The sequence below is a fragment of the Lygodium microphyllum genome, chromosome 7 (assembly GCF_053477565.2).
Source record: "Lygodium microphyllum isolate KBCC chromosome 7, Lygodium_microphyllum_v1.1.10, whole genome shotgun sequence".
NCBI lineage: Eukaryota > Viridiplantae > Streptophyta > Polypodiopsida > Schizaeales > Lygodiaceae > Lygodium > Lygodium microphyllum.
In genome coordinates, this window is record NC_141141.1 from 7,524,083 (window position 1) to 7,549,447 (window position 25,365).

At 46.1% G+C, this 25,365-nt stretch overlaps 2 protein-coding genes across 2 annotated transcripts in view; one reads left to right on the top strand and one right to left on the bottom strand.

Annotated features, from left to right (window-relative positions):
• The window catches only part of LOC148033153 (nitroreductase family protein), a 41,665-nt gene extending 16,514 nt beyond the window's left edge, over positions 1 to 25,151 (bottom strand). The window contains exon 1 of the mRNA XM_087681022.1: positions 23,424 to 25,151. Within this exon, the coding sequence (XP_087537148.1) occupies positions 23,424 to 25,064 (1,641 nt within the window). The 5' untranslated portion in view covers positions 25,065 to 25,151. The remainder of the gene's footprint in view (positions 1 to 23,423) is intronic.
• Positions 18,010 to 22,532, top strand: LOC148033154 (uncharacterized). Its single transcript, XM_087682226.1, has 2 exons — positions 18,010 to 19,076; positions 22,309 to 22,532. The coding sequence occupies exons 1-2, from the start codon at positions 18,035 to 18,037 to the stop codon at positions 22,530 to 22,532; spliced, it is 1,266 nt and encodes a 421-aa protein (XP_087538352.1). The 5' UTR covers positions 18,010 to 18,034.
• Positions 25,152 to 25,365: the final 214 nt, after the last annotated feature.

The window sequence follows — 25,365 nt, forward strand, 5'->3', positions numbered from 1 at the left end:
TGAGTTACCCTAACCCTAACTGAGTTCTTTTATCAGTTTGTGCTTTGTCGTACGATTGTTATTTGTGTTTCTGTGTCAAAGTATTTCTTTACATGGTATCAAAGCCTGATACTCTCTGAGAAACCTAGGCCTTTAATCTGAAAGCTCTCCGCAAGAAGAAAAAACAACAGTAGGTTTAACTGACTTCGAACACGTCAACACCAATTCAGTCTCTAGAACAACCTATGCCGAGAACCGAGGGAGAGTGGGCAAAACAGCTTGCTCCATAAAGTTCCAGCATGGTGGAAGACACTTCTCACAACACGGAAGAAAGGCTACACAAGCTTTCCACTAAAGAATATCATGTGATCATGGACTTTAGACAAAAGAAGATTGAGGAGCTTGATTGAAGGATTGCCCTTCAGGAGAAGCTATTCAATGAAGGTATGCATGAATTTCTCTCTTCAGATGTTGCGCATAAACCTAACGATATTGCAGAGCCGTCGAGACCTTCCTCAGGGATGGGCCCACCTGTTGGAGAAAATTCGGAGTATGTTCCATTCTTTCATCCTCTTCCGTCCACTCCAGTGCAAGGTACTTTAGATTCGTCTTTTATTCCTTCGTCTTTTACTTCTTCTGTTTTGCAATATACTGGTAGAAATCACGAGAAAGATAGAGTATAATCAATTGACTACGGAAAAGGTTCCCTTGGACCAATTCTTGTATGTTAACACACATCGTGGGGATTATAAGAAAAAGCCCGGTACCTCTTCTTCCTACCCTTCCTTCTTTTCAGTTTACTTCTCAAAATAAGAATTTGATGTTCCTATTTCTTTACATTGCATGGTGCATCATCATCATCATCATCATCATCATCATCATCATCATGTCATTTTCAGTCATTAAACAATAAAAATAAACAAAATGCATTTGCACCTTTCACACCACAAATTCGAAATCCACCCATCCCACCATATTCTTCCGTTGCTTCCCCACTTCCCTTCACGCCATTTACATTCCCCTATCAAACACCTCATGTTGCACATCACACCGCACCAGGGGATTATGGAAACATCGACACTGCCTTTAGGACCTCATCCTTTCCTCCATCGGGTGGTGTTCCACCTACTTCTCACACACTTTCGGAATTCATTGCAGCCTAGGTATCCCCCCTAGTCTCTCACGAGTGTGGATCAATTGGTACACAGCTTGCCTCTATAGCATTACCTAGTGGACCTCCTGGTCATGCTACTGTGCCCCAGGCTCCAGTCGAACTTTGGACAAGGCTTTCGTGTCCCAGTGCCTCCATCTCCATCGACACCTTATGGAAACATTCATGTTCCAATGCCTCCGCATCAATCGGCACTCATTGGATACTCCCAACCTATTTCTGCCTACCCACCTTTTCCCCCTCATTCTTCCTATTAGACACACCCACCACCACCATTTTACCCTCCAACTCCATCTTATCCCACTTACCCGATACCTCATGGTTCCAACTCATCTTCTGCCAAGCATGCTTTCAATGATAAGACTCGTTTTAACGGGTCAAACTTTACCACTTGGTCGAACTTGATGAGACATATCCTTGACTCCCAGAACCTATGGAATCTTGTGCAAGGGTTGAAACCCCAACCCGACCCCGCACTTGTTCCATACGAGGCTGTCCGCTCATGGAAGGCTAGGAATGCCTCCGCTATTATCGAGCTGATGCAAGGCTTATTGCTTGAGTTTCATTCTCAACTTCAGCATTTTGATTTAGCGTCAGAACGATGGGCACACTTGGCTGACCGTTATGCGGCTCAAGATAGGACCCGTCGTATAAATCTTGACCATGAGCTCCAACTCTTTAAAATCGCTCACTAGGATGACTTGAAAGTCAAGTTGACTGAGTATTGGCAACTTCTTGTCGAATTCTCCACTACGGGAACTCCCAAGTCCTCTAACGATCAAGTCACATTATTTCTAAACAAACTCCCCAAGAAATACTTCAATTTTGTGGAAGGTATAGTTTCAAATCCTACCGTGTCTACTTTCTATGAATTTGAGTATCAGCTGTTGCGTTATGCACAATTGTTCAATCAATTTCATATGAATTATTCCTCAGAGGGGACTCTTGTTACTCATTCTCAGAAGGGACAACAAGGAAAGGACAAACAAAATCAAGCCTCCTCTCAAAATCAAAAACAAAATCAATCTGAGGAATCACAAGGCAACTCCTAGTCACAACTCAAACAAGGGTGGCAGAATGTACCTAAAAAGAATAGGTATTGTCAACATTGTCAAACGGCTGGGCATTTTGACGATGAGTGTCGCTCAAAGGCCAGAGGCACAACGCCCAAATCTAAGTCTCAGACCCCCGCCCCTCAATCGAGCAACCCCCAACAAGGGAGGCAAGGTAATGGCAAGGGCCAATTTAAAGGTTAGACTCATATTGCATCACTCAGCCATCTCAATCGACAACGTTCTCAACTCCAAAGGGCTTGTCTGACTGGTCTGCAGAGACCCACATCATCTCCATAGAGACAACAGGTGCAAGTCTCATTCACATCTGTGAGTTGCCTCCTGACGAGATTACCGTAGAGACCCACTCGTCACAACCGAGCACTTCAGCTCTTGTTTGGATTGTGGACAATGAAGCTACACATCATATGACTCCTATAGAGGATATTTTCCGTACCCGAGCCCTTGTTGGGATATAAAGGCCCGATAACCTCCGTGTATAGTACACGCACATTGCACATGTGAACGCACCCTTTATGTGCCCCAAGTATAAATACATTTTATTCTTTGTCTACCAACACATTGTTGGTACACTCTTATCGTCTCGAACTTTCTACTCATACTCTCAAGCCATCACACTCACTCATTCACTCCTACTCCAGCTGTGTCCCTATCGCTTCCAACAACTAGTATCAGAGCCCAAGGTGTTGCACGCTTCTCGAGACCAAGGCGTAGCTCACAGGTTGCGGAGGCAACTCGAGGCAGAAGGCCAAAGGAGTCCAGCTAACTAGGCGCCAGAGAAACCAAGCAGTAGCGGCCAACGGGCAGTGACAGATTGACGGCCTCAAATCGACAGGCAGTCATGTGCAGGGTAGTCGGACGCAGGCGAGCGATGACCAGGCGGCAAGCGACTGGGCATTAGAGTGGACCAATCGGTCACGACCAGCAGACGCGAACGAGGAGTGTTAGTCGCGAGCTGGCGACGGGCAAGCGACGACAGACGAGTAGGAACCAAGCCGGCAGACGACCCAACGATAGGTGCTGCATCAATCTCGACGTGACGAGACTGCGGGTCAACGGACCCCCTCCCATTGTTTTTTTCTAAATCAAAATTTCGTTTTTTTTAAACCCTTTTATTCTCTTCCTCTAACAGTGTTCATGCGTGGAAGCACAGTTTAAAAATCTGTGCAAATCTGGCCAAAAAAATTGGGGCTTTTCCCAGATTTGATCTCATCTAGGCCTAACAATGACATTTGTGTCAGAAATTACTAACATTGCGAGCAATGACCTCAATTAATTTGGGGATTTTGCCAAATTTGTCGGATTTTTGCTCTTTTGAGTAAAATTTTCTGACATTGGATCCCAAAAATTTGGGGCTTTTCATGTATTAGCAAAGTTTTGCTCAGCTGGGTCAAATTGGCTAACATTTATGCAATTTTGGACTTGAAATTTTAGGGATTTGCGCAGAGTTTGGTAAATTTCTGCATTTTTGCCCGTTTGTTGGCTAGTTAATGTACAAAGAACAGAGATTTACTTCTGGTTGAGAAAGAACAACAATGCATTTTGCTGGTTCAGCTTGTGCTTTTGCAGATTAGTGCATTTACTATTGTGTTCTTGATAAAATGGCTGCAACTTTTTCCAGTTCAGACATCAAGAGTTTGATGGAGATCAAACGGTTTGATGGTCGTGGCTTTGACCTTTGGAAAGACCGTATGCAGGACATTTTGTTCCTAAAGGATTGTGAGGATGCTTTGCAGGAAGATAAACCCGCGCTAATGTCTGATGCAGATTGGGCCAAAGTGAATAAAAAGGCTCTGGCTTACATAAAGATGGGTGTCACTGATGACATTCTAACAAACATTAAGGGTTTAGACATAGGTTATGCAATATGGGAGAAGCTGAAAACTACGTATGAGATCACCATATCTGTTAATCAGGTGCTTTTAATGCACAAGTTGGTGAATATGCGACTGGATGAGTCAAAGCCTGCAGCTGAGCACTTGAGTGCATTTACAAGGATTCTAAATCAGCTTAAAGATGCAAACTTGGACTTTGATGATAAGTTGAGGGCGATCTTTTTTATCATGACACTACCGAACTCATGAGAAACCTTGGTGGTTTCACTCGGCAATAACCCCAATCTCTCATATGATGGGGTGAGGGCTTCTATCTTGAATGAAGAAATTAGACGTATGTCTAGTGGAGAAGATAGCAACTCAGCTTATAATGTAAGAGGCAGGGCTGAAAAGAAAAATGCAAATACAAGGCAGAGAAACAAGAGCAAGAGCAAAGGAAAGGATAAGAGAGACACTACTTGCTATCACTGTGGTCGGAAGGGCCACAAGAAACCCGATTACAGGTATTATAAGAAGGAACAAGAGAGAAAGAAGAATGCAGGAGATAAAAAGAATAAGGAAGAAAAGACAGATGCATCAGAGACAACCAAAGGCAAAGAGAAGGCCAATGTGGCCTCTAGTGTGGTCATAGAAGAGCTTTCAGATACAGAGGCTGATGTATTATGTGCAGCTGATTATGATGCCCTTGTATGTCACATGCAGGATATGCAGATTACCAAGGCTGATGTGATTGATGCACTCTTGTCAGTTGATGATGGTATCACTCAGACTTGGATTGTAGACTCTGGTGTCTCTTTCCATGTAACTCCTTGCTTGGAGTGTTTTGCCATGTTCAATGCAGGCAGTTATGGAAAGGTGTACCTTGGAAATAAACATGCTTGCAGCATTGATGGGATTGGCACCGTACGCTTGTCTTTAGACAATGGTCAAGAGCTTGCGTTGACAAATGTCAGCTGGCATTAAAAAGAGTTTACTATCTATTGGTCAGCTTGACTAGCATGGCTACACCACACTGTTTGGTGGTGGTTTATGGAAAGTAAAAAAGGGTTCCATGCTAATTGCAAAAGGAACCAAGAAGGGCACATTGTATTGTTTGCACTGTAAAGCCTTGAATTTGCAGCCACTTGGAGTTATGGCATAAGAGATTAGGCCATATGAGCCAAAAAGGACTTGATGTCCTTATTCTGTGAAGAGGGTTGATGGAAAATGCTCTAAACTTGATTTTCGTAATGAGTGTCAGTTTGGAAAGCAAATAAAAAATTAATTTTACTCTGGTGTCTCTCGTAAGTCCAATGTCTTGGACTTAGTGCATTCTAATGTATGTAGTATGCCCGTGAAATCATTGGGTGGTGCTGCATATTTTGTCTCCTTTATTGATGATTGTTCCAAGAAGATTTGGGTGTACTTGCTGAAAAAGAAAAGTGAAGTGTTTGTTGTTTTTAAAACTTTTCATGCATTTGTGACCACTCAGACAAGTAGAAAGCTGAAATGCTTGAGAACTGATGAGTTCATATTGACTGAATTCAAGTCATTTTGTGACTTACAAGGTATTAAGAGGGAGCTTACAGCCCCTTACAGCCGTTCTTCAAATGGGGTGGCTGAAAGATATAACAGGACTTTATGTGAAAGAGTGCAGTGCATGCTGTCCACTGCTAATCTCCCTCATGCATTTTGGGGAGAGGCACTCAAAACCGCGGTTCACATTTGCAACCGCTCTCCCAACAGGTCCTTAAATAATGGCATCCCTGAGGAGGTTTGGTCTAGCAAATCAACCTCATATGACCATTTACGCATATTTGGCTGTGATGCTTTCGTGCATGTTAGGAATGAGCTGAGGAATAAACTTGACCCAAAATCCACCAAAGGCATCTTCATGGGCTATGATGATGAGGGTGAATTTGGCTATAGAGTGTGGTTACCTCAATCCAAGAAAATTATTCGCAGCCGTAATGTTGTGTTCAATGAGGCAAAATTGCTGAAAGCCACTTTAGCCTCTAATGAAGATTTGAAAAAGGTGAAGTTTCAGAGTTTGCAACCACCTATTACTTCAAAAAATGAGCCTCGTGGTGCTGTACCACAGGCTGAAACTAATGATCAGCTGGTTATTTTTGAGCAAAATGATGATGGACAGCAAATAGAAGCACAAGGAGGTCATGGACAGCAAGATAGGCTTGCTGATTATGAAAATGAAGGTGCTGTACAGCATGAACAGTGAAGGGTGAAGGGTTTCTCAACACCGTGCATTATGTGATGCTTACTTACAGATGAGGGTGAGCCTCTTACATACAAAGAGGCCAAGTCATGTGAGTTCAACAGTAAGTGGGAGCTAGTCATGCAGGAAGAGATTTAATCTCTATACGCAAATAATACTTGGGATCTTGTGTCATTGCCAAAGGGAAGGAAGCCACTTCCAAACAAATGGGTGTACAAAGTCAAGACAGTTGATGGGAATCCCAAGTACAAGACAAGGCTAGTTGCCAAAGGTTATGCACAAAAGGAAGGGATTAACTTCCAAGAGGTCTTCTCACCTATTGTGAAGATGACCGCTTTACGTGTGCTTTTTGCTCTTACTGCTGTTTTGGATTTAGAGCTGTATCAAATGGATGTAAAAACAGCTTTCTTGCATGGTGACATTGATGAGGAAATCTACATGAAACAGCCCAAGGGCTTTGTAGTTCCTGGAAAAGAGCAGATGGTGTGGTGTGTAAGCTAAAACGCAACCTGTATGGGCTGAAACAAGCACCACAGCAATGGTACAAAAAGTTTGATACTTTTATGCTATCTCATGAGTTTACACGCAGCCATGCAGATCATTGCTTGTACATGAAAAAGGATACAAATGGCAGCCCTATCATACTTGTTTTGTATGTGGATGATATGTTACTAGCTGGGAAAAGAAAGACTAGCTTGGATGTGTGAGAGTGCGCAGCGAAAGAAGAACACGAACACAGAGGAGAGGAGAGAGGAAGCAGAGAATGAAGGAAGAAAGTCTGCACTGACTGAGATGAATGCTGAATACACTGGAATGGACAGAACAGTCCCTGCACGCAGCCCGGAGCATCAGTGAGGGAACCAAGACAGACTGGAAGCAGAGGCAGCACCAATGCCGGAGACGGAGACGGAGGGAGCAGTGCTGTACCTGCAGAGAGTGAATGCTGGACTGACTGGGGGGGCTGCTATAAATAGCCCCCAGCCAGCAAACTGGCCGACCTGGCCAGATTTGGCCGACCAGCCAGATCTGGTCCGACTATGGCCAGATCTGGCCGACTGCCCAAAATAATGGGCAGTCAGCCCAGAAACAGCCCAGATTGGGCTGTAAAATGCCCAAGGCTGCATGCTGACTAAAGCAGCCATAAAAACACACTGACAAAGCTCCTCTGTCTCCTGTCAGACTCTGAAAGGAGCTCACAACCAGGAGATGACAGACTGAGACTGAATAAGAGCAGGCTAACACCCCCTCTCAACTCCTGGGAGAGTCTGAAGACCCAAGAACCGCATGTGATGAAGCAAAGAAGCCTGAGGCAACGGCTTCGTAAAGAGATCAGCTGCATTGGCCGCCGTAGGACAATAGACCACCACCAGCTCCGAATCCACGATCCGCTCTCGAACATAGTGATACTGAACCTCAATGTGCTTCGTACGAGCATGAAACACCGGGTTCTTGGCCAGAGCAAGAGCACTCTGGTTATCCACGCGCAGCTCCGTAGGTCCGGTCTGGGAAAAGCCAATCTCCGCGAGTAAGCGACGGAGCCAAACTGCCTCCATAGCGGTCGTACATAGGGCCCGATACTCAGCCTCTGTAGAAGAAAGTGCCACAGTAGGCTGCTTCTTGCTGCTCCAAGAGACAGCACCAGATCCAAGGGTGAAAGCATAACCTGTAGTGGATCGTCGCGAATCCACATCACCTGCCCAATCAGAATCACTCCATCCAGAAAGGGTAATCCCATCTCCATACATGATCCCAAAGGATCGAGTCCCCTGCAAATAGCGAAGAACCCGCAAGGCCGCCTGCCAGTGATCCTGGGTAGGAGTCTGCATAAAGGAAGACAATAAAGCCACCACAAAAGAGATATCCGGCCGAGTGTGAAGCAGCCAGATAAGAGAGCCGACAAGGCACCTGTAACGGGTAGGATCGGTAAGAGGAACTCCAGCTGTCAAAAGCTTGGACTCAGGGTCCATAGGGCATGAGATAGGCCGACACTCAGCCATATCAAACTCCGAAAGAAGCTCGGAGATGTACCTGTGCTGCAAGATAAAAATGCCCTGTGCCATCTGATAGATCTCCAGACCTAGAAAGAAGTGAAGGATCCCTAGATCCGTCATGTCAAACTCCTGCTGTAGAATGGACCGTGTATGCTCCACCTGCTGAGTGTCGCTCCCTGTAATGATAAGATCATCCACATACAAGATGAGGAACACCGAAAGAGAATCCACAACCCGTAAGTAGAGGTTGGGATCATAAGCGGAGCGCGCAAAGCCACTCTGTAGAAAGAAGCGGTCAATCCGCTGGTACCAAGCACAAGGAGCCTGCTTTAGGCCATAAAGAGCCTTCCGCAGCCTGTAGACATGATCCTCCTTCCCCTGCACAAGAAAACCAGGAGGCTGTGAAACATAAATCTCCTCCTCAAGAACGCCATTCAGAAAAGCAGACTTGACGTCCATCTGATAGACAGGCCAACGGTGGTGAGCAGCAAGAGCCAAAAGCACTCGGATGGTGGACATCCTAGCTGTAGGAGCAAAAGTCTCAAAGTAATCCAACCCTGCACGCTGGGCAAAACCCTTGGCAACAAGCCTAGCTTTATGCTTGTCCAAGGAGCCATCTGCAAGATATTTGGTCTTAAAGACCCATTTCACACCAATCACCTTCCGTTTCGCAGGACGCGGTATAAGCTCCCACGTATGGTTTCGCTCGATGGAGTCGAGCTCGGCCTGCATAGCCTGTCTCCAAATATCCTGTGCAAGAGCCTCCTCCACAGTGGAAGGCTCGGAATCCTGAAGAATCTGTGACATAAGAGCATAGTTCACACATAGTGAACTATCCCGCTGGGCCTGTAAACGGGCTGATCGACGTGGACCTGTAGAAGAAGCAGGAAAGTGAGTAACACCTGAATCCTGCATGAGCCGGCGATACCATAAAGGAATCCTGAGAGACTCCTTCGGCTGTGAGGGAGACCGGGGGGTCTCCGGAACCTGTAAAGCACCCAAATCGGAGAGGGACTCCCCCTCACCGAGTGAAGGTAGATCCTCCGCATCTGAAGAAGGCTGTATATCCCGTGAAGATCCCGAAGTGGCAGTAGAAGAGCTCGTAGAAGACGAAGGCACATCCACCAAAGGGGAAAGGGAAGCCGAAGAAGGAGGAATAGGGGGGGTGCTAAGGGTGATCCTGGAAGGAAGTGAAGGGAGAGAAGGTGGTGGGGGGGGGGGGGGGGGGGGGGGGGGGGTCCGTCGATGATGAAGAAACATCTGAAATAGAACCATCAATCGGATCCTCAGAGGCCGAAGCCTCATCAAAGATCACATCCCTGCTCACCTCAACCTGCCGCGTCGTCGGGTCGTAGAGCCGATATCCCTTTGTGGTCGTACTATAACCAACGAAGATAAGCTTTCTCGACTTAGAGTCGAACTTCGTCTTCCTCTTCTTCTTGTCCACATGGACAAAAGCATCGCACCCAAAGATGCGAAAATGGGACACGGAAGGCTTCGTCCCAAAGAAAGCCTCATATGGAGTCATGTCCTGTAATGCCGAAGTCGGAGAGCGGTTGCGTATATGCACCGCTGTAGCCACCGCCTCACCCCAAAGGAAATGAGGAAGACTCCTATGCTCCAGCATAGATCGGGCCATCTCAAGCATGGTCCGATTCGCACGCTCCACCACACCATTCTCTGATGGTGTGTTCGGATGGGAATACTCCACCCGAATACCATGATCCCTACAAAACTGAGAGAAAAGGTGAGAAGTGAACTCTCCACCGTGATCAGCTCGAACACCACGAACCTTGGAAGTTGTTTGGGTCTCCACAAACACCTGCCACTCACAGAAACGGGAGTACGCCTCGCTCTTGTACTCCAAGAAATAAGGCCACACATAACGACTAAAGTCGTCCACAATCAGCATCAAATACTTGGCCTTCCCAAGGGAGGCCGTGCCCATAGGTCCGCAAAGGTCGGTATGAACCAACTCAAGCGGAGAAGTAGCCCGCCTAGAAGCAACCTGCGGGTGAGGCTGCCGGTGCTGCTTGCCCCTCAAGCAGCTAGGGCACAAAGTGTGAAGAGGAGGGAAATCAGGAAGTCCCTCCACCATCTTCCTCCTAGAAGCCCGGCGAAGAGAATCGAGGTTCAAATGACCATACCGAGCATGCCAGAGCAGCCCAAGCTCATGGGAAGTCCGCGCAGCCAAGGCTGTGAGCGTATAAAGCCCACCCTCCTGTATACCTGTCCAAAGAGCATCACCTGTAGAAGCATCCTCCACTGTGACTGCATCCTGAGTAAAAATGACTCGGGTACCTAACTGAGTAAGACCATGCACAGATAATAGGTTAAAACCCAAATCAGGCACATAGAGAACTTTGGCGGAGGAAGACCGCCTGTCAGAAAACATAGGTAAAGTCCCCACTCCATGAACAGGAACTGTAGAATTATCACCAATGGTGACTGTACCCCCTCTGGAACGAAGATCCTGAAGCCAATCCTGACGGAAGGTCATATGTGAAGATGCTCCACTGTCGACGAGCCAAGGCTTCTCCTGTGTGGTAGAAGCTAGGGCAGTGTCTTCCTCAACAAAGAGATGCACAAACGCAGATTCTGTTGTGGCTGGGGCCGCCTTCGAGTCCTTCTCCTTAGGCTTCAAATGGGGATACTTCTGCCAACACTTCTCTTCGGGATGAGTGCCCTTCCCACAATGGGGACACTTGGGCTTCTTCTCCTTCGCATCCTTCTTGTCCTCCTCCTTCTTGTCCTTGGCCTTCTCCTTCTTTTGTTTCTTCTTCTTGCCACCACCTGTGCCAGCCGTAAATGCCTTGGTGGAGCCACTGGCTCCCACCTCTTTGAGTCGCTCGTCATGCTCCAAGACAAGCGGGGAAAGATCCTCCCATAGGAGAGTCTCACGGGTCCTCGAAGTGATGAGGCTGGTGTAGAAGACATCATAACAGGGTGATGGCAGCTGAGTCAACAGAATCATCGCCATATCCTCAGACGATATCAGACGACCAAGAGAGGCTAGCTCGCCTCGCATATCCTCCATCTTCGTGATGTGCTCCTTCATGGAAGAAGAACCATCAAGACTGAGCATCCGCAACTTCTTCTCCAGGGAAATCTTGTGGGCAAATGTCTTGTGCTGATACAAAGACGCAAGCTTTGTCCATACTTCCGCCGCGGTCTTTAACCTGTGAACATGTACAAGAACAGAATCATGGAGACTCATAAAAAGAAAGGAACGGGCTCGAGAGTTGAGCCTATCCCATAAGGCTGCACAGTCCATAGAGGTGCCATCGGACGAATCCACGGGGGGTCGGTCGATGGGCGAAGAAACAAGCTCCCACAGATCAAAGGTATCAAGGATGCAAGCCACCTTGCATGACCATAGGGAATAGTTGGAACCATCCAACTTGTCTTCCTTCGGAAAGGAAGGGAGAATCGGCACCTGGATAGAGGGAATCAAGGAAGGCATCCGCACATCTGATGTAGTCTTCACTGAAGAAACCTTCGCAGTAGATGGAACCCTCTGAGATGCATGGACTGAAGAAGGACGAGTGCGAGGAGGGTCTTCCCGATGTCGAACTTCACGATAGTCCCGCCTCCGCTCAGAGGAATGATGAGAAAGAAGCTCATCCTCTGAGTCTTCAAAGCCTGAAAACTGGTAAGACATCTTCCAATCTGCAAAATACCAAAGAAAGTTGTGCCGCTGACGAAATAGGACCAGCAATGTGGTCACCAACCACCAAGACGCAGGCAGAGAGTGCCTACAAACACCTGGATCTGCAAAAACGCAAATAGATCTGATGTCGAACACCAGAATCGAGACCACCGGTACCGGGAACCAGCCCAGACAGAGGTCGCCTGCAGGAAAGGAGCAGCCTGGGGTAGAAGCGACCTGCAGAGCAGCAAAACGCAGCCTGTAGGAAGGTCGCCCTGCAGCAGAAGTGGTCGCCTGGCAGCAAACGCAGGGTTGCTGCGTCGCTGGATGACGTGGCAGCCCCTATGGACAGCAAACGCAGGCTGTACAGCCTCCTGATGCAGTCGCCTGGCTGGGAGGGACCTGTTGGCAGCCGCCTGAAGAAATCGCCTGGCTGTTGTGGATCTGTTGGCAGCAGCAGTAAGGTATTTCTCTCCTGAAGGTCGTCCTCCGTGCTCTCAATCAGGCGATGATACCATGTGAGAGTGCGCAGCGAAAGAACACGAACACAGAGGAGAGGAGAGAGGAAGCACAGAATGAAGGAAGAAAGTCTGCACTGACTGAGATGAATGCTGAATACACTGGAATGGACAGAACAGTCCCTGCACGCAGCCCGGAGCGTCAGTGAGGGAACCAGGACAGACTGGAAGCAGAGGCAGCACCAATGCCGGAGACGGAGACGGAGGGAGCAGTGCTGTACCTGCAGAGAGTGAATGCTGGACTGACTGGGGGGGCTGCTATAAATAGCCCCCAGCCAGCAAACTGGCCGACCAGCCAAACTGGCCGACCTGGCCAGATTTGGCCGACCAGCCAGATCTGGTCCGACTATGGCCAGATCTGGCCGACTGCCCAAAATAATGGGCAGTCAGCCCAGAAACAGCCCAGATTGGGCTGTAAAATGCCCAAGGCTGCATGCTGACTAAAGCAGCCATAAAAACACACTAACAGAGCTCCTCTGTCTCCTGTCAGACTCTGACAGGAGTTCACAACCAGGAGATGACAGACTGAGACTGAATAAGAGCAGGCTAACAGGATGCTCTCAAAAATTAGCTTTCTCCATGAAAGATTTGGGGAATGCGGAGCATATTTTGGGCATGAGGATTCGTAGAGATAGAATGCAGAAATTGTTGTTTTATCCTCAAGAAAAGTACATTGGAAAGGTATTGGACAGATTTAACATGGCTGAAGCTAAGCCTTTTGGGGTACCCTTACCTCCTTATCTCAAGCTTAGCAAAGCCAACAGCCCGAAAGATAACGTGGAAGCAAATGCTATGAAGGGAGTTCCTTATGCATCAGCTTGTGGCTATCTTATGTATGCTATGGTTGCTACTCGTCCAGATATTGCTCATGCAGTGGGAGTTGTTAGCAGGTTTATGTCAAATCATGGCAAAGCACATTGGGAGGCTGTCAAGTGTATTCTTCAATACCTTAAGGGTACACAAAGAAAAAGTACTTGTTATGGGCAGGGTGCACTTAGTTTGCAGGGTTATTGTGATGCAGACATGGCAGGTGACTTGGACACTCCTAACTCCACCAGCGGGTATGTCTTTACAGTTGCTGGTGGGGCTGTTTCTTGGTGTTCCAGGTTGCAGAACATTGTTGCATTAAGTACCACTGAAGCTAAATACATATCAGCTACTGAAGCTTCTAAGGAAGCTATATGGTTGAGCAAACTTGCAAATGATCTTGGCATGTCTATGGGTACTGCAGTTTTGGAATGTGATAGCCAGAGTGCTGTGTATCTGGCTAAAAATGTCATGTATCATTCACGCACAAAGCATATAGAAGTGCCATATCACTTCATCAAACAGATTCTAAAAGATGTTTAAATCACATTGACCAAGATTAAAACACAAGATGACCCTGCAGATGTTCTCACTAAAAGCATATAGATGTGCCATATCACTTCATCAGACAGATTCTGGAAGATGGTTAAATCACATTGACCAAGATTAAAACACAAGATAACCCTGCAAATGTTCTCACTAAAAGTCTAAGCAAAGCTCAACACGAGCATTGTATTCAACTAGTGGGAGTTGGTTAGCTAGAGGTTCATATCGGACCTTTAAGTGGGAGGTTTTTGGGATATAAAGGCCTCGTAACCTCTGTGTATAGTACACGCACATTGTACATGTGAACGCACCCTTTACGTGCCCTAAGTATAAATACATTTTATTCTTTGTGTACCAACACATTGTTGGTACACTCTTATTGTCTCGTACTTTCTCTCTGCTCACACTCTCAAGCCGTCACACTCACTCGTTCACTCCTGCTCGAGCTGCGTCCCTATCGCTTCCAACAGCCCTTACAGCCGGGCGGATCCGCATAGGAAACAACTCCTCGATCAAGATTCAAGCTCAAGGTAGCGTCAATTTTGCCACTGACAAGGGTCCAAATCTAGCTTCGCTAGACAATGTATACCATGTCTCCCAACTTGGGGTGAACTTGTTATATGTTCAGCAACTTTGCCAGTTGAGGTGAGCAATTTTCTTTACAGTGACCACAATCAAGATCCTTGACTCTCAGACTTGTTTAGTTATTGCTTGCGGTGAGGCACAGCCTAATGGCCTTTACCACATGACACACTTTCTAACCGAGCCGACAGCCGAGTGCTACGTGTTCCATAGCTTCCTAGCATTAGCCACATCTCGGGAGCCTACGAACAATGAGTGTCTTTGGCACTTTCACTTAGAGCATATTGGTTATGACTCTCTTTATGAGTTATCCCACTACCAGTTGGTTGAGGGCCTTCCCCGCCTAAAGCTAGCTCGCGATGTCTATAAAGCTTGTCAACTCGGAAAGCAACACCATACGCCATTCCCTCAACAGTCCACACATTGTGCTGAGCCGCCTCTTAGATTGATTCATGTTGATCTTTGTGAGCCGACATCCACTGCCGCCTTGAATGGCAGCGTTGTATTTCTTTTTGATAGTGGATGATCATTCTAGATACATCTGGATGTACAGCGATCAACCAGCCGGTTTTTCAATACCTATTACCCATGATCGGTTTGGGTACACCCTCCCCTACTTCTTCAGCTTGACGGGCAGAGGGTGCTTCCCCCTTGCTTCCCTTCCAGTTTGAGAGGGGGTGGGTTCTACTCTTGATAGTGACAATAATAATGCTTACAATTTTTAGGCATCCATTCATTTAGTGTATTATGGACATTTTTAACTTCATCCGCACTTTCAGGATGGTATAATTGTAAAAGGGTGCTTGGGCAAGCGAACAATTCCCCTGCGAGGGCACTGTCCAAGTGGCACCGTTGCATTGCATCTTGCATGAGCATGACATCTTGCATTGCCCTTTGCATTACCCAATGCATTGGCATTCTATTTATGTACATATGCATCTATGCGAATTTATTCCTTTTCGGTCTTTTGGAGTAATCGACTCTGGATCCACCATATTCGTGGCATTTCCCATGGCAATCTCCAAGGCCGTTTTTTCCTTAGCTTGCTTGCTTGCTTTGCTTATCTTGCTTGCTTCACATATTTGCTATATCCACACCTTAGCCTTATTCTTCTTCACCGACACCCAATAATGGTAGGGATAATATGCTTGTTTTGTGAAGGTCTTGGGTCTGGACGAAAACTAATTTGAACCCCCACTAAATGCTACATCTATCAAAATTTTAATTTTAAAAAAACAAATAAACAAGCACAGTCCATACCTAATTCCATCTGCCTTTGTACGGCTTGGTAGGCCACTGGGCAGCCGACGTGCACCCTTTGTCCGATGCCCTGTCCTCTTTGGGGTGATCACTTGGGCTCCCTTGGTAAGATAACCATCCCCTCTCTAGTCTTAGTAGGCCACTGGGTAGCCGACGCGCACCCTTTGTCCGATGCTTTGGCTGCTTTGGGGTCGGACGCCTTGGGATAAAAGATCTTTCTCCTAGAACCGTTATTAAGCCTGAGAGGGGATATTGCATAGTGACAGGAAACGGCCGGAACGGCCCCCCGGCACGCGGAATCGTCCGTCCCCGGCATGTATCCGGCACGAACCGCGTTTCCAAATGATGGAACGTTCCCTGTCCCGTTTCAGTTTCAGACAGGGAACGCCACGTGGCAAAATGACCTACGGCCACCCACGCCCAGTTTCCGCCCGCACCCAGTTCTCCTGCGTCCCGCCTGCTCCCGCCTGGCCCAGTTCTCCTGCTCCCGCCTGCTTTCGCTTGAGGCCCTGCATTCTGCTCGCGAGACCCGCCTGCATCCTGCCCCCAGGTCCCAGGGCCCAGCCAGCTTCTTTCTGTTCCTTCTTCTTCTTTCTTATCTTCCTTCTCTTCCCTCTCTTCCTTCTTCTTCTTTCTCTTCTTTCTCCTCCCACCTCTTCCTTCTCTTCCTTCTTCTTTCTCTTCTTTCTCTTTCTTCTCTTCCTTCTCTTCTTCCTTCTACCTTCTCTTCTTCCTTCTCCCTTCTCTTCACTTCTCCCTTCTCTTCTTCCTTCTTCCATGAACCTTCTTCTTCCTTCTACCTTCTCTTCACTTCTCCCTTCTCTTCTTCCTTCTTCCATGAACCTTCTTCTTCCTTCTTCCATGAACCTTCTTCTTCCTTCTCTTCCTTCTTCTTTCTCTTCTTTCTCTTTCTTCTCTTCCTTCTCTTCTTCCTTCTACCTTCTCTTCACTTCTCCCTTCTCTTCTTCCTTCTTCCATGAACCTTCTTCTTCCTTCTTCCATGAACCTTCTTCTTCCTTCTCTTCCTTCTTCTTTCTCTTCTTTCTCTTTCTTCTCTTCCTTCTCTTCTTCCTTCTACCTTCTCTTCACTTCTCCCTTCTCTTCTTCCTTCTTCCATGAACCTTCTTCTTCTTCTCCCTTCTCTCCCTTTCCCTTCTCTCTCGACTCTTGAGTGAGTCTTGACTCTTGAGCCTTCTCCCTTCTCTCGAGCCTTCAATAATCAATTTTCAGCCTTCAATTTTTCCTTCTCTCGACTCTTGAACCTAAGGCCTTCAATTTTCAGCCTGAGATCATAAATGGCTTCATCTTCCCGCCCCGCTCGTCGGGTTGGTGGTCGAGGAAGAAGGTCTGATGATTAGTCATGGTGGGAAGAAGTAAATGCTGACCGCCCTTTGAGTGGTGGAGGATCTCGACCATGGACTTGCAAGCTTTGCCCATACAAGCGAACTAGTGGAGCAAACAAGGTAATCCATTGAGCCGAGCATTTGTATTTCAAATTTTTAGTGATTTTAATTTTTCAAAGTTACTTAAATATTAGAATATGGACTACCGATTGCCACTTGTTCCATTTTAAATTTTAATATTTATGCATAATCAGGTCTGAAATCATCTCCTACATGAGCCAAATTCAGAGGTGTAGTTTTGTCCAAATGTGACCTTGGAGAAGCAAAGGGAGCTTCGTGACCGTGTAGCAGGTCAACAAGCTTATCTTGCATCTAGACCACGACGTGTTGCAGTTGACCCTGCAACTTTTGTGACACCATCCCCATCAGATGTATCTAGAGCAGGGTCAGTATCAGGAAGTGCTACCTCCACACCTACTACAGGCATTGCATCGGCCATGGCATCAACAACGCCACATGGTGCACGTAGACAAAGCACACTTGATGCTAGTTGGGATCCCAAGAAGAAGGAAGAGGTGGATACATCAGTGGCACGCTTTTTTTTATCATGACCACATTCAATTTCGTGCAGCCAGGTCAGAGTATTTTAAATTGATGTGCAAGAAGATTGGTGAGTATGGCCCTTCGTAGGTACCTCCATCATCAGAGACCTTACGCACCACTTTGCTCGACAAGGAAAAGCGCCTTGTTGAGCAAGCAGCAGTGACTAGAAAGAGCATGTGGGCTGAAAACGGAGTTTCCTTGATTGCTGATAGTTGGAGTGATACACGCAAGCGATCCATTCATGGTATGGTTGCTTATTCTCGTGGGGAAATGTATTTTATATCTTCACATGATGCATCGGGGACAGGAAAGTCAGCAAATGTACTTGCAGCAGAGAGGGTTATAGGTGTTGAGCTTATTGGCCCAGAGCATGTTGTGGGATTTGTTGCAGATGGAGAGCTTGCAAATAGGGCAGCAGGTGCTATTATTCAGGGATATTATCCACATATCACAGTTTCATATTGTATGGCTCATTGCTTGAACAACCTACTAAAGGATATTGGTAACCTGTCATGGATTGCACCTGTCATAGAGCAAGGAGCTCAAATGGTTAGCTTTGTTTTGAATCACCAGTTTCTTCGCCATCACTTCTCTTTGCGGTCGAAGAAGACACTTTTAAAATACTCTGATACCAGATTTGCCTTTAACTTCTTGATGCTAGGCAAGTTAAGAGAATGCAGTGGTGCCTTGAGGCAGTTATTTCTTAGTGATGAGTTTACCTCATCAACATTGGCAGATACTCCTACAGGTATCTTATGCTTGGAGAAAGCAAATAACTCCACTTTTTGGGATGATGTAAAGCTGATAGATGCTATGGTATCACCCATTGTACATTTATTGAGGGTTATGGATGCTATGCAACCTTGCATTGGCAAGGTATATGAGGCTATGGACAGGCTGAATGAAAAGTTGCAGTTGGCACCAAATGATGAGGCGTATGAGGAAACACACCATTTAGTTGTGACGAGGTGGAACTCCTATAGCTCACCCATGCATGCAGCTGCATTTGTTGTGGATTCTGAGTTCCAGGGCAAGGGTCAGAAGAATGACAGTGAGGTTATGGATGCATGGAGACTTATATTGTCTCGTCTAGTGCCTGATCATGGCACTAGACGAAAGATCAGAGATCAGCTTTCATGTTATAGAACCTTTCGGGGTTCTTTTGGTTGTGGGGATGCACAGGAGGATCGCTGTAAGATTGGGGCAGCTTTGTGGTGGGAGGACTATGGTTCAGATGGTCCCGAGTTGCAACACCTAGCCATCCGTATTTTGAGTCAGTCAGTTAGCTCCTCTTGTTTGGAGCAATTGTGGAGCACCTACGCTCACATTGCTTCAAAGAAAAGGAATCGTCTTGGTGTGGAGAGGGCAAACGATCTAGTATTCGTTAGTGCTAATTTGAGGATGTTATGTAACAGTATGACAACAAAGCCTGATCCATTCACAGAGTGGGAGATGCAACAAGAAGAGGAGACACATGCTGATGTTGAGGGAGATGCAACAATTCATGGTACACATGATGATGAGACTGGCACTTCAGGAGTGGCTAGAGCAGCCTCAGATCATGATCATGATCTTTGATTTAGCTTACTTATCACGAGTCTCATGATACATGACACATTTACATTATATATGATATTATGATCATTGATGACACTATGACACTTGGGTTGTTGACAGTTGTGCCATGCCGATATTATATTTGTACTTGAGTCTTGCAGTCTTGCAGTTGCCCTTTGGGCTATTTTGGCATGCCGCATTTTGCTTTAGTCTAGAGATTAGACTTTATATTTGCAGTCTTTTTTGGGGCAATGAGCATATTCTTTCAAAGATTAGACTTCAATTTCATATTTCTAATCTTTTAAGTTTTTTGACAATGGTACCATAGGCATGTTCTTTTAGCTTAGACTTTTAAGTTTAGTTCATTGTTCATTGTTTTATCATTTATGATTTTTGGCATATGTATTATGGATTTTATTATTTATAATTGAATAGCTTACCTCTTGAGCCTTGTAAGTTGCAATTCAATTTCTAATGAGTAGTTTTAGAATAATGCATGATATCTTAAAGTTAAAACTTAAAATGATTTGTCCTTGTGGATTATATACCTTGGTTTTAAGTTTTAACACTCCAGAGTCCACATGGATTATGAGTGAAATATTAATTTTTTTTCATGAATTTTGATTTTTTAAATGCCGTTCCCGTTCCCACGTCCCCGTTCCCTAGGTTTGGCGTTCCCGTCTCCGTCCCTGTCCCCGTTCCCCATCCCCGTTCCCCGTTTCATGTTTCTATGGGATGTTGAGCTAAAAATACATTAGCCTTACTAAAACAGCCCCAAAACTTGCTTAATTAATGAAAAAACCTAGTTTATTTAAAAGAAACGCGATCCTAGAGAGTTTCTATGTCCCATAAGCATAAACCCACTTGGGAGGACCCAAACTTTCTATAAATACATATGCTGCCCTCCATTCAGCCCTCAATCTCGTTTTTGCAAATTTCAAGTGTTTTAGTTTGCTGCCCGCACACCCGTTCGGGGAGGACCTCTCAGTCGAAGCTGTCCATTGCTGTCTACATCAGTTGGCACCTGATTTCCAGCCCTCTTCTCGCAGTTTGGAGCTAATCCCAGCCAGATGATTGTTGTTCTTCCACAGACCTGCTGCCCTACTGCTTGCCATGTCATCTATAGCCTGTGTTTTGGAAGTTTTCTCTCTCCTCCAATTGTCGCCCAGCTTCTGCAAGCTGTCGCCAAGCTGTCCAGCCTGCGTTTGGCAATTTTCTCTCTCCTACAGCCTGTCCTACCTGCGTTTTTAGTCTTTCTGTCTCCTGCAGGCTGTCCTGCCTGCATATTTAGTCTTTCTCTCTCCTGCAGCTGCGTTTTTAGTCTTTCTCTCTCCTCATGTTGTCTGCATCAGATCCAACTTCTCACTGTTGCGTTTGCTAGTGTTCGACATCCGGACGCTGCCTTGCTACGATTCAGAATCCATTCAGAGTACAACACACTCTCCAGCTCATTACCCTTGCCCTGATCCTTAAGGTACAAGAGTTCGAGGTTCAGTATTCATTCACTGCATAGTGTGTTTGCTGCATGAGCATTGTATATTCAGCAATTATATCACTTCAATTATTTTCTGTGTTCATTGTCTTTACCCCAACCCTAACTAAGTTCTTTTATCAGTATGTGCTTTGTCATACAATTGTTATTTGTGTTTCTGTGTCAGAGTATTTATTTACAAGGAGAATATGTGTGATGATAGAGGAGATCAAGAAATACCAAGAATCGCACACCCTACCAAAGCACTACTCCAACCCAACCATACCATAGGAGAAGTTGGCTTCTCCCCCTCGCACAAAACCACTGTTTGAGTCAATTCAAGCAATCAAGAGCCAATGAAGCAACCAGCTATCTAGTAGCCAAACAAAACTGAACAAGCCACCAAAGAGCATGATGCGTCGGTGACCCTCACTGCCTAGATCACCAACATTGATCAAGTAGCAAGATCACCACAAAAAAGGCATGACACCATCTCATCTAGATAGCATGAAGATGGAGCCACCTTAACTATCAGAAAGCAGCCACCAAGAAAACCCCATGAAGCATAAGTTGGACAGCACCATCCTCCAAAGATGACTCTAGAAGCACCAAAGATGCAGAGTGAATCCGCAAGGCTTGGGACAGTCAAAACAAAAGATGAAGAACCAACAGCTGCGAACCAAAGGCCAAGCATCCTCCAAGCTCACAAAGAAGCCTCAAACAATCATGGTTAGGCCATGGTGAAGAAATCTCAAGTCACTCAGATAGAAAGTCAGAATGAAGATCAGTAATATGCAAGATGATGACAAAGAATAGAAAGAGTAACATATACTTGGGTTACTTGGGTCAACCACTCCAAACAACCAAGAGTTCCACAATTCACACACAAGCAATCAAAAAACACAGATGGGAGCAAAAGTGAATATAATCAGATCAACAAAAATGCAAGTTTTACCGAAGTCAAGGGCAGTCAGCCAGCAATCAGGAGACGTGCAACAGCATGGCAACACATCGATCAGCCTTGGCAGCAGTAGGACCAGTCCCGCACAACACCAGCAGCAGTCAAAATGCAAGTTGCAGCCATCTTTGGAGCAGGGGAAAATAAGTCGCCCAGCTCTAAAAATAGGTCACCCACAGTAAACAAAGAGGCAGACGCAGCAAGTGCAAGGTTCAAGGAGCTCCGAAAGTGAAAAATGCAAAGTTCAGCAGCTTAGGCCAGCAGCAAAATAGGTCGCCCAACATAAAAACAGGCCACTTGATATGCAGCAAGTCCAGCAGCAGCAAAACACAGCAATGGAAATGGAAATATCACAATTGCTAAACCCTGAGATGAAAGCGAAAGAACACAAGAACTCAAACAATGATTGAACGGGCAATGGAATCCATAACACAAGACGAGATGTTCCGTACAAACCACGTAGGTGAGGTGAACATGTGTGGTGACCAGCCGTACCTCTAGACTCCCTCTCTCCAGGTGGATGTAACCCAATGTAACAAGAATGGAGTATATGTAAACTCTAGGGTGAGATCCAAGACAAATGAGCTAGTCCTAAATGGGCTGCCCAACTGCCCAAAGAGGCACCCAACACAAAGCCTACTACAAAGACTAACACCAATGAAATGTAGTCCACTAACAAGTCCCAGGCTGCCCAGTATCCAGATTCCCTCTGTTGTCACCATCCACACTAGAACTGTGCTTCTATTGGCGGAGGTCTTTTAAGTTTTCATGCTGTTGTGCCTGCACTTCTGGTCTGCACATGCCACCCTACTGGTCACCTGTCTTCTGGAGGTCATCTGGCTATTACCGTGAATCCTGATCTAAAGAAGCTGAAAAGTTCAAACAATCTCACTGAGCCTAGGGTTCCAACTGACCTTGAACAATCTAACCTGAGCCTGGGTTCCAAACCAAAGATATCAGGGATCCAGCTCAATTAAACTTGAACACACATCATAGCTCAATTCACACCCAAGTCTAATAACTGTGCTAGCTTGATTTTGCTTGAGTGTGGGCATTTTCTAGTTCAATTTTGCTTGAGCCTGGGACTTAGTTCCAATTGCACTCTAATCCAAGACTTGTGTACAAACGGTGTCAGTGGGATCACTAATAAGGTCGGATTCCGAGTTAAAAGTAGTTGTAAACAAGCAGATGTGTGCAGTAATATATGAGAACCACCATGTGTACAGCAGAGTTGCAGAATGGCATCAAAAACAGAGATTGTAAAGCAATCCAGGCACACACAACGTCATTATTCAGTGTAACAGCCAAAAGTAGGATCAGAATGCATGCATTTTCAAATTATCAAAGGGAATAGCCATTCTGCCATGCGGAACACTGCATTCACTGAACCAAAACTGCACTCGTGTGTTATCCTGACTAGTGTCTACAAGTGGATCCGAGCACACCCGTGTATTGCTGCTGTTAATGGCATTTTAGTTGGCACAAAACTGACTGATATCCAATCTTTTCTCTTTGCTTCTTTTGACTAGAACAAGCAGATACATGCATTTACACATATTTGAATGTATTAAATATCGAACTCCTATAAAATTACCATACACGCTTATGGAACTACACATTAATCAAACTATCGACCATCTGTTTTCCATTCAAAAGCAAATGACCATAAACTTAGGTCAATCAAAATGTTGTTGAACACGAACCTTTACAAATAGAAATAGAGATATGTCTTGAATCAAGGTCTAAAACAATGTGCTCTTTGAATAAAATGTTCAAAACCTCGATTTCTGGTTCATATATCAAGAGACTTCTACATTTGCATTCTGCAAATTGTAAAATATACAAGAAGCACCAAGTAAAGAGCACACCTGAAAACAGGACAACTGCATCGCTAGCTTCTCACAATCTCCGTCCACCAATCTATAGAAAGGCAGAGTCTCTGGACAGTCCTCAGGCTTCTCCCAGTGAAACCCAGATTTTAGCGCTTCTCTCAAGCGCTGCTCATGTTCAGAATTCCGAATCAAGAAGTAAAGGCCCTTGGGAAGGCCACTTACCCTGTGAACAAATATAGCCATGTGGACTTCTGACTTCCAAGGCAATACCCTGAAGGGCAGCTGTTGCCCCTCACCCTGAACCAAAGAGCTGCTGTTAGAAGGCATTGCCTTGCACAATATCTGATAAAATGCCTCCTTATCAAGTACAAACTTCCCATCCATGTCAACAGCACTGCGTCGCTTATGAATAACTTGCCTCAATGTAAGTGGCTTATATTGATGATGAGATGGCCATGGCTCAAGCAAAGGCCGTGTGCTCAGTTCTGTCTGCAGAGTAGGCTTTCTTGATGCAGCTGATGCTTTATCTATTACTTCCCACCACACGTGCTCCTTGCTCAGCATATTAGGCTTCCCCTCCCATTTTACAGCTGACATCTTTGAAGGAAGTGATGAAGCCAAGCCTTGAGGTGGAACTACAATGTTGGATAACTGGACAGGCAAGTTGCCCTTGCTCCCAACAGCTTGGCTCTTACCAGGGAAGATGGCCACAAGGCAATCAGCATGTTCTTGTTCAAGTTCTGAGTAATGTCCTCTTTTGGGAGAACCATGTGGGACCACCTTACGTCCAGCCACACCAAGCAACTGATCAATGTGATCGGTAGACCACCCATCTAGCAAAACTGAATCCCATCCAAGTGCAGTTCCAGCCATTGATACTGCTCCCAACGCATGTCCTACATCATGGTTGCAATACCTGAAAGCTCTCTCCGCGTATTTCCATGCCTCCCTCCAATATATGGAAGTCAAGCCAACAAACAATGTGTCTGGCGGAAAGCCCTCTTTCAATTCATTCCATACATCTGATGGGATCTCCGCTCTAATTTCAATGGCATGCTCTTTAGGGGCATAATGAGCAACGAATGGCACTTCAGAGATTCCAGCCACAGGTCCGGAGATGATATAAGCCTCTGTGGGATGCAGGTTGCCACTGCTAGGGTTTACACGTAGTGACCACGTCGAGTGACCGGTGGTCTTCCAAGCCGAGAGCGCGAAGCTGTCATACAGGAGCTGAGAAATGGAGTCAGTCGAGAGTGGATGAGGGTCATGGAAGTCCAAGAATGCGCAGCCGTACAACCGGTCCGAAGGGTTCTCCGGGACCGGCGGAAAGTGGTGCAGGGGGGTGACCTTGCTTCCCTTGTAGCGCCGGAAGGGGTTCGGCTGGTTCGCCCAATCGAGGCCGTGGGGGCCATCTGCGTATTTGTTGAAGTGGTGCTTGGTCCTGTTGTGATACGCGATCAGGGTTTCGATGTCTCGAGAAGAGGAGACACTCTGCTGCTGCGGCTGCGCAGAGGTGGTGGCGGAGGAAGACGAAGAGGCTGCCATTCGAACCGAGAGGAGGGCGCGGCCGAGAAGAAGGCCATCAACCGAGGCATGCGGGTTGTTGCTTCTGCCGATCAGAATTTGGTGTTTTCCGCCATGGCCGAGCGCTTGCAAAGTCCTCGGTTGCAGCAGCATCTATCTAGCAAGCAAGCAGTTTTCTGTTAAATGAGAGCGCACGCAAAGGAGAGTGTTCTTGCATACCCGAGAGCTAGTGCCGTTGCGTACTCCTTAATTTAGCCAAAGTCCTTAACCTTAATAACTCTACTAGGAAGACACATGCACTCCACCATGGTTACATTTTGTGCTTGTTAGCATGAGAAGGTGCTGCATTGAACAATCTAGGTACATTCCATGTTCGTGATTTTTCACATGCATAGTTTGGATGACAAATAATTCTTTAATCAATAATTCTTGAAATGGTAAATGGAAGGGGGAA

Excerpts from the sequence above, each read along its gene's own strand:
- LOC148033154 (XM_087682226.1), top strand. The coding sequence starts at position 18,035 with ATGGCTCATTGCTTGAACAACCTACTAAAGGATATTGGTAACCTGTCA. Across the intron at positions 19,077-22,308 it reads GGGAGATGCAACAATTCATG|GTCTTTTAAGTTTTCATGCT; the intron begins GTACACATGATG and ends CTATTGGCGGAG.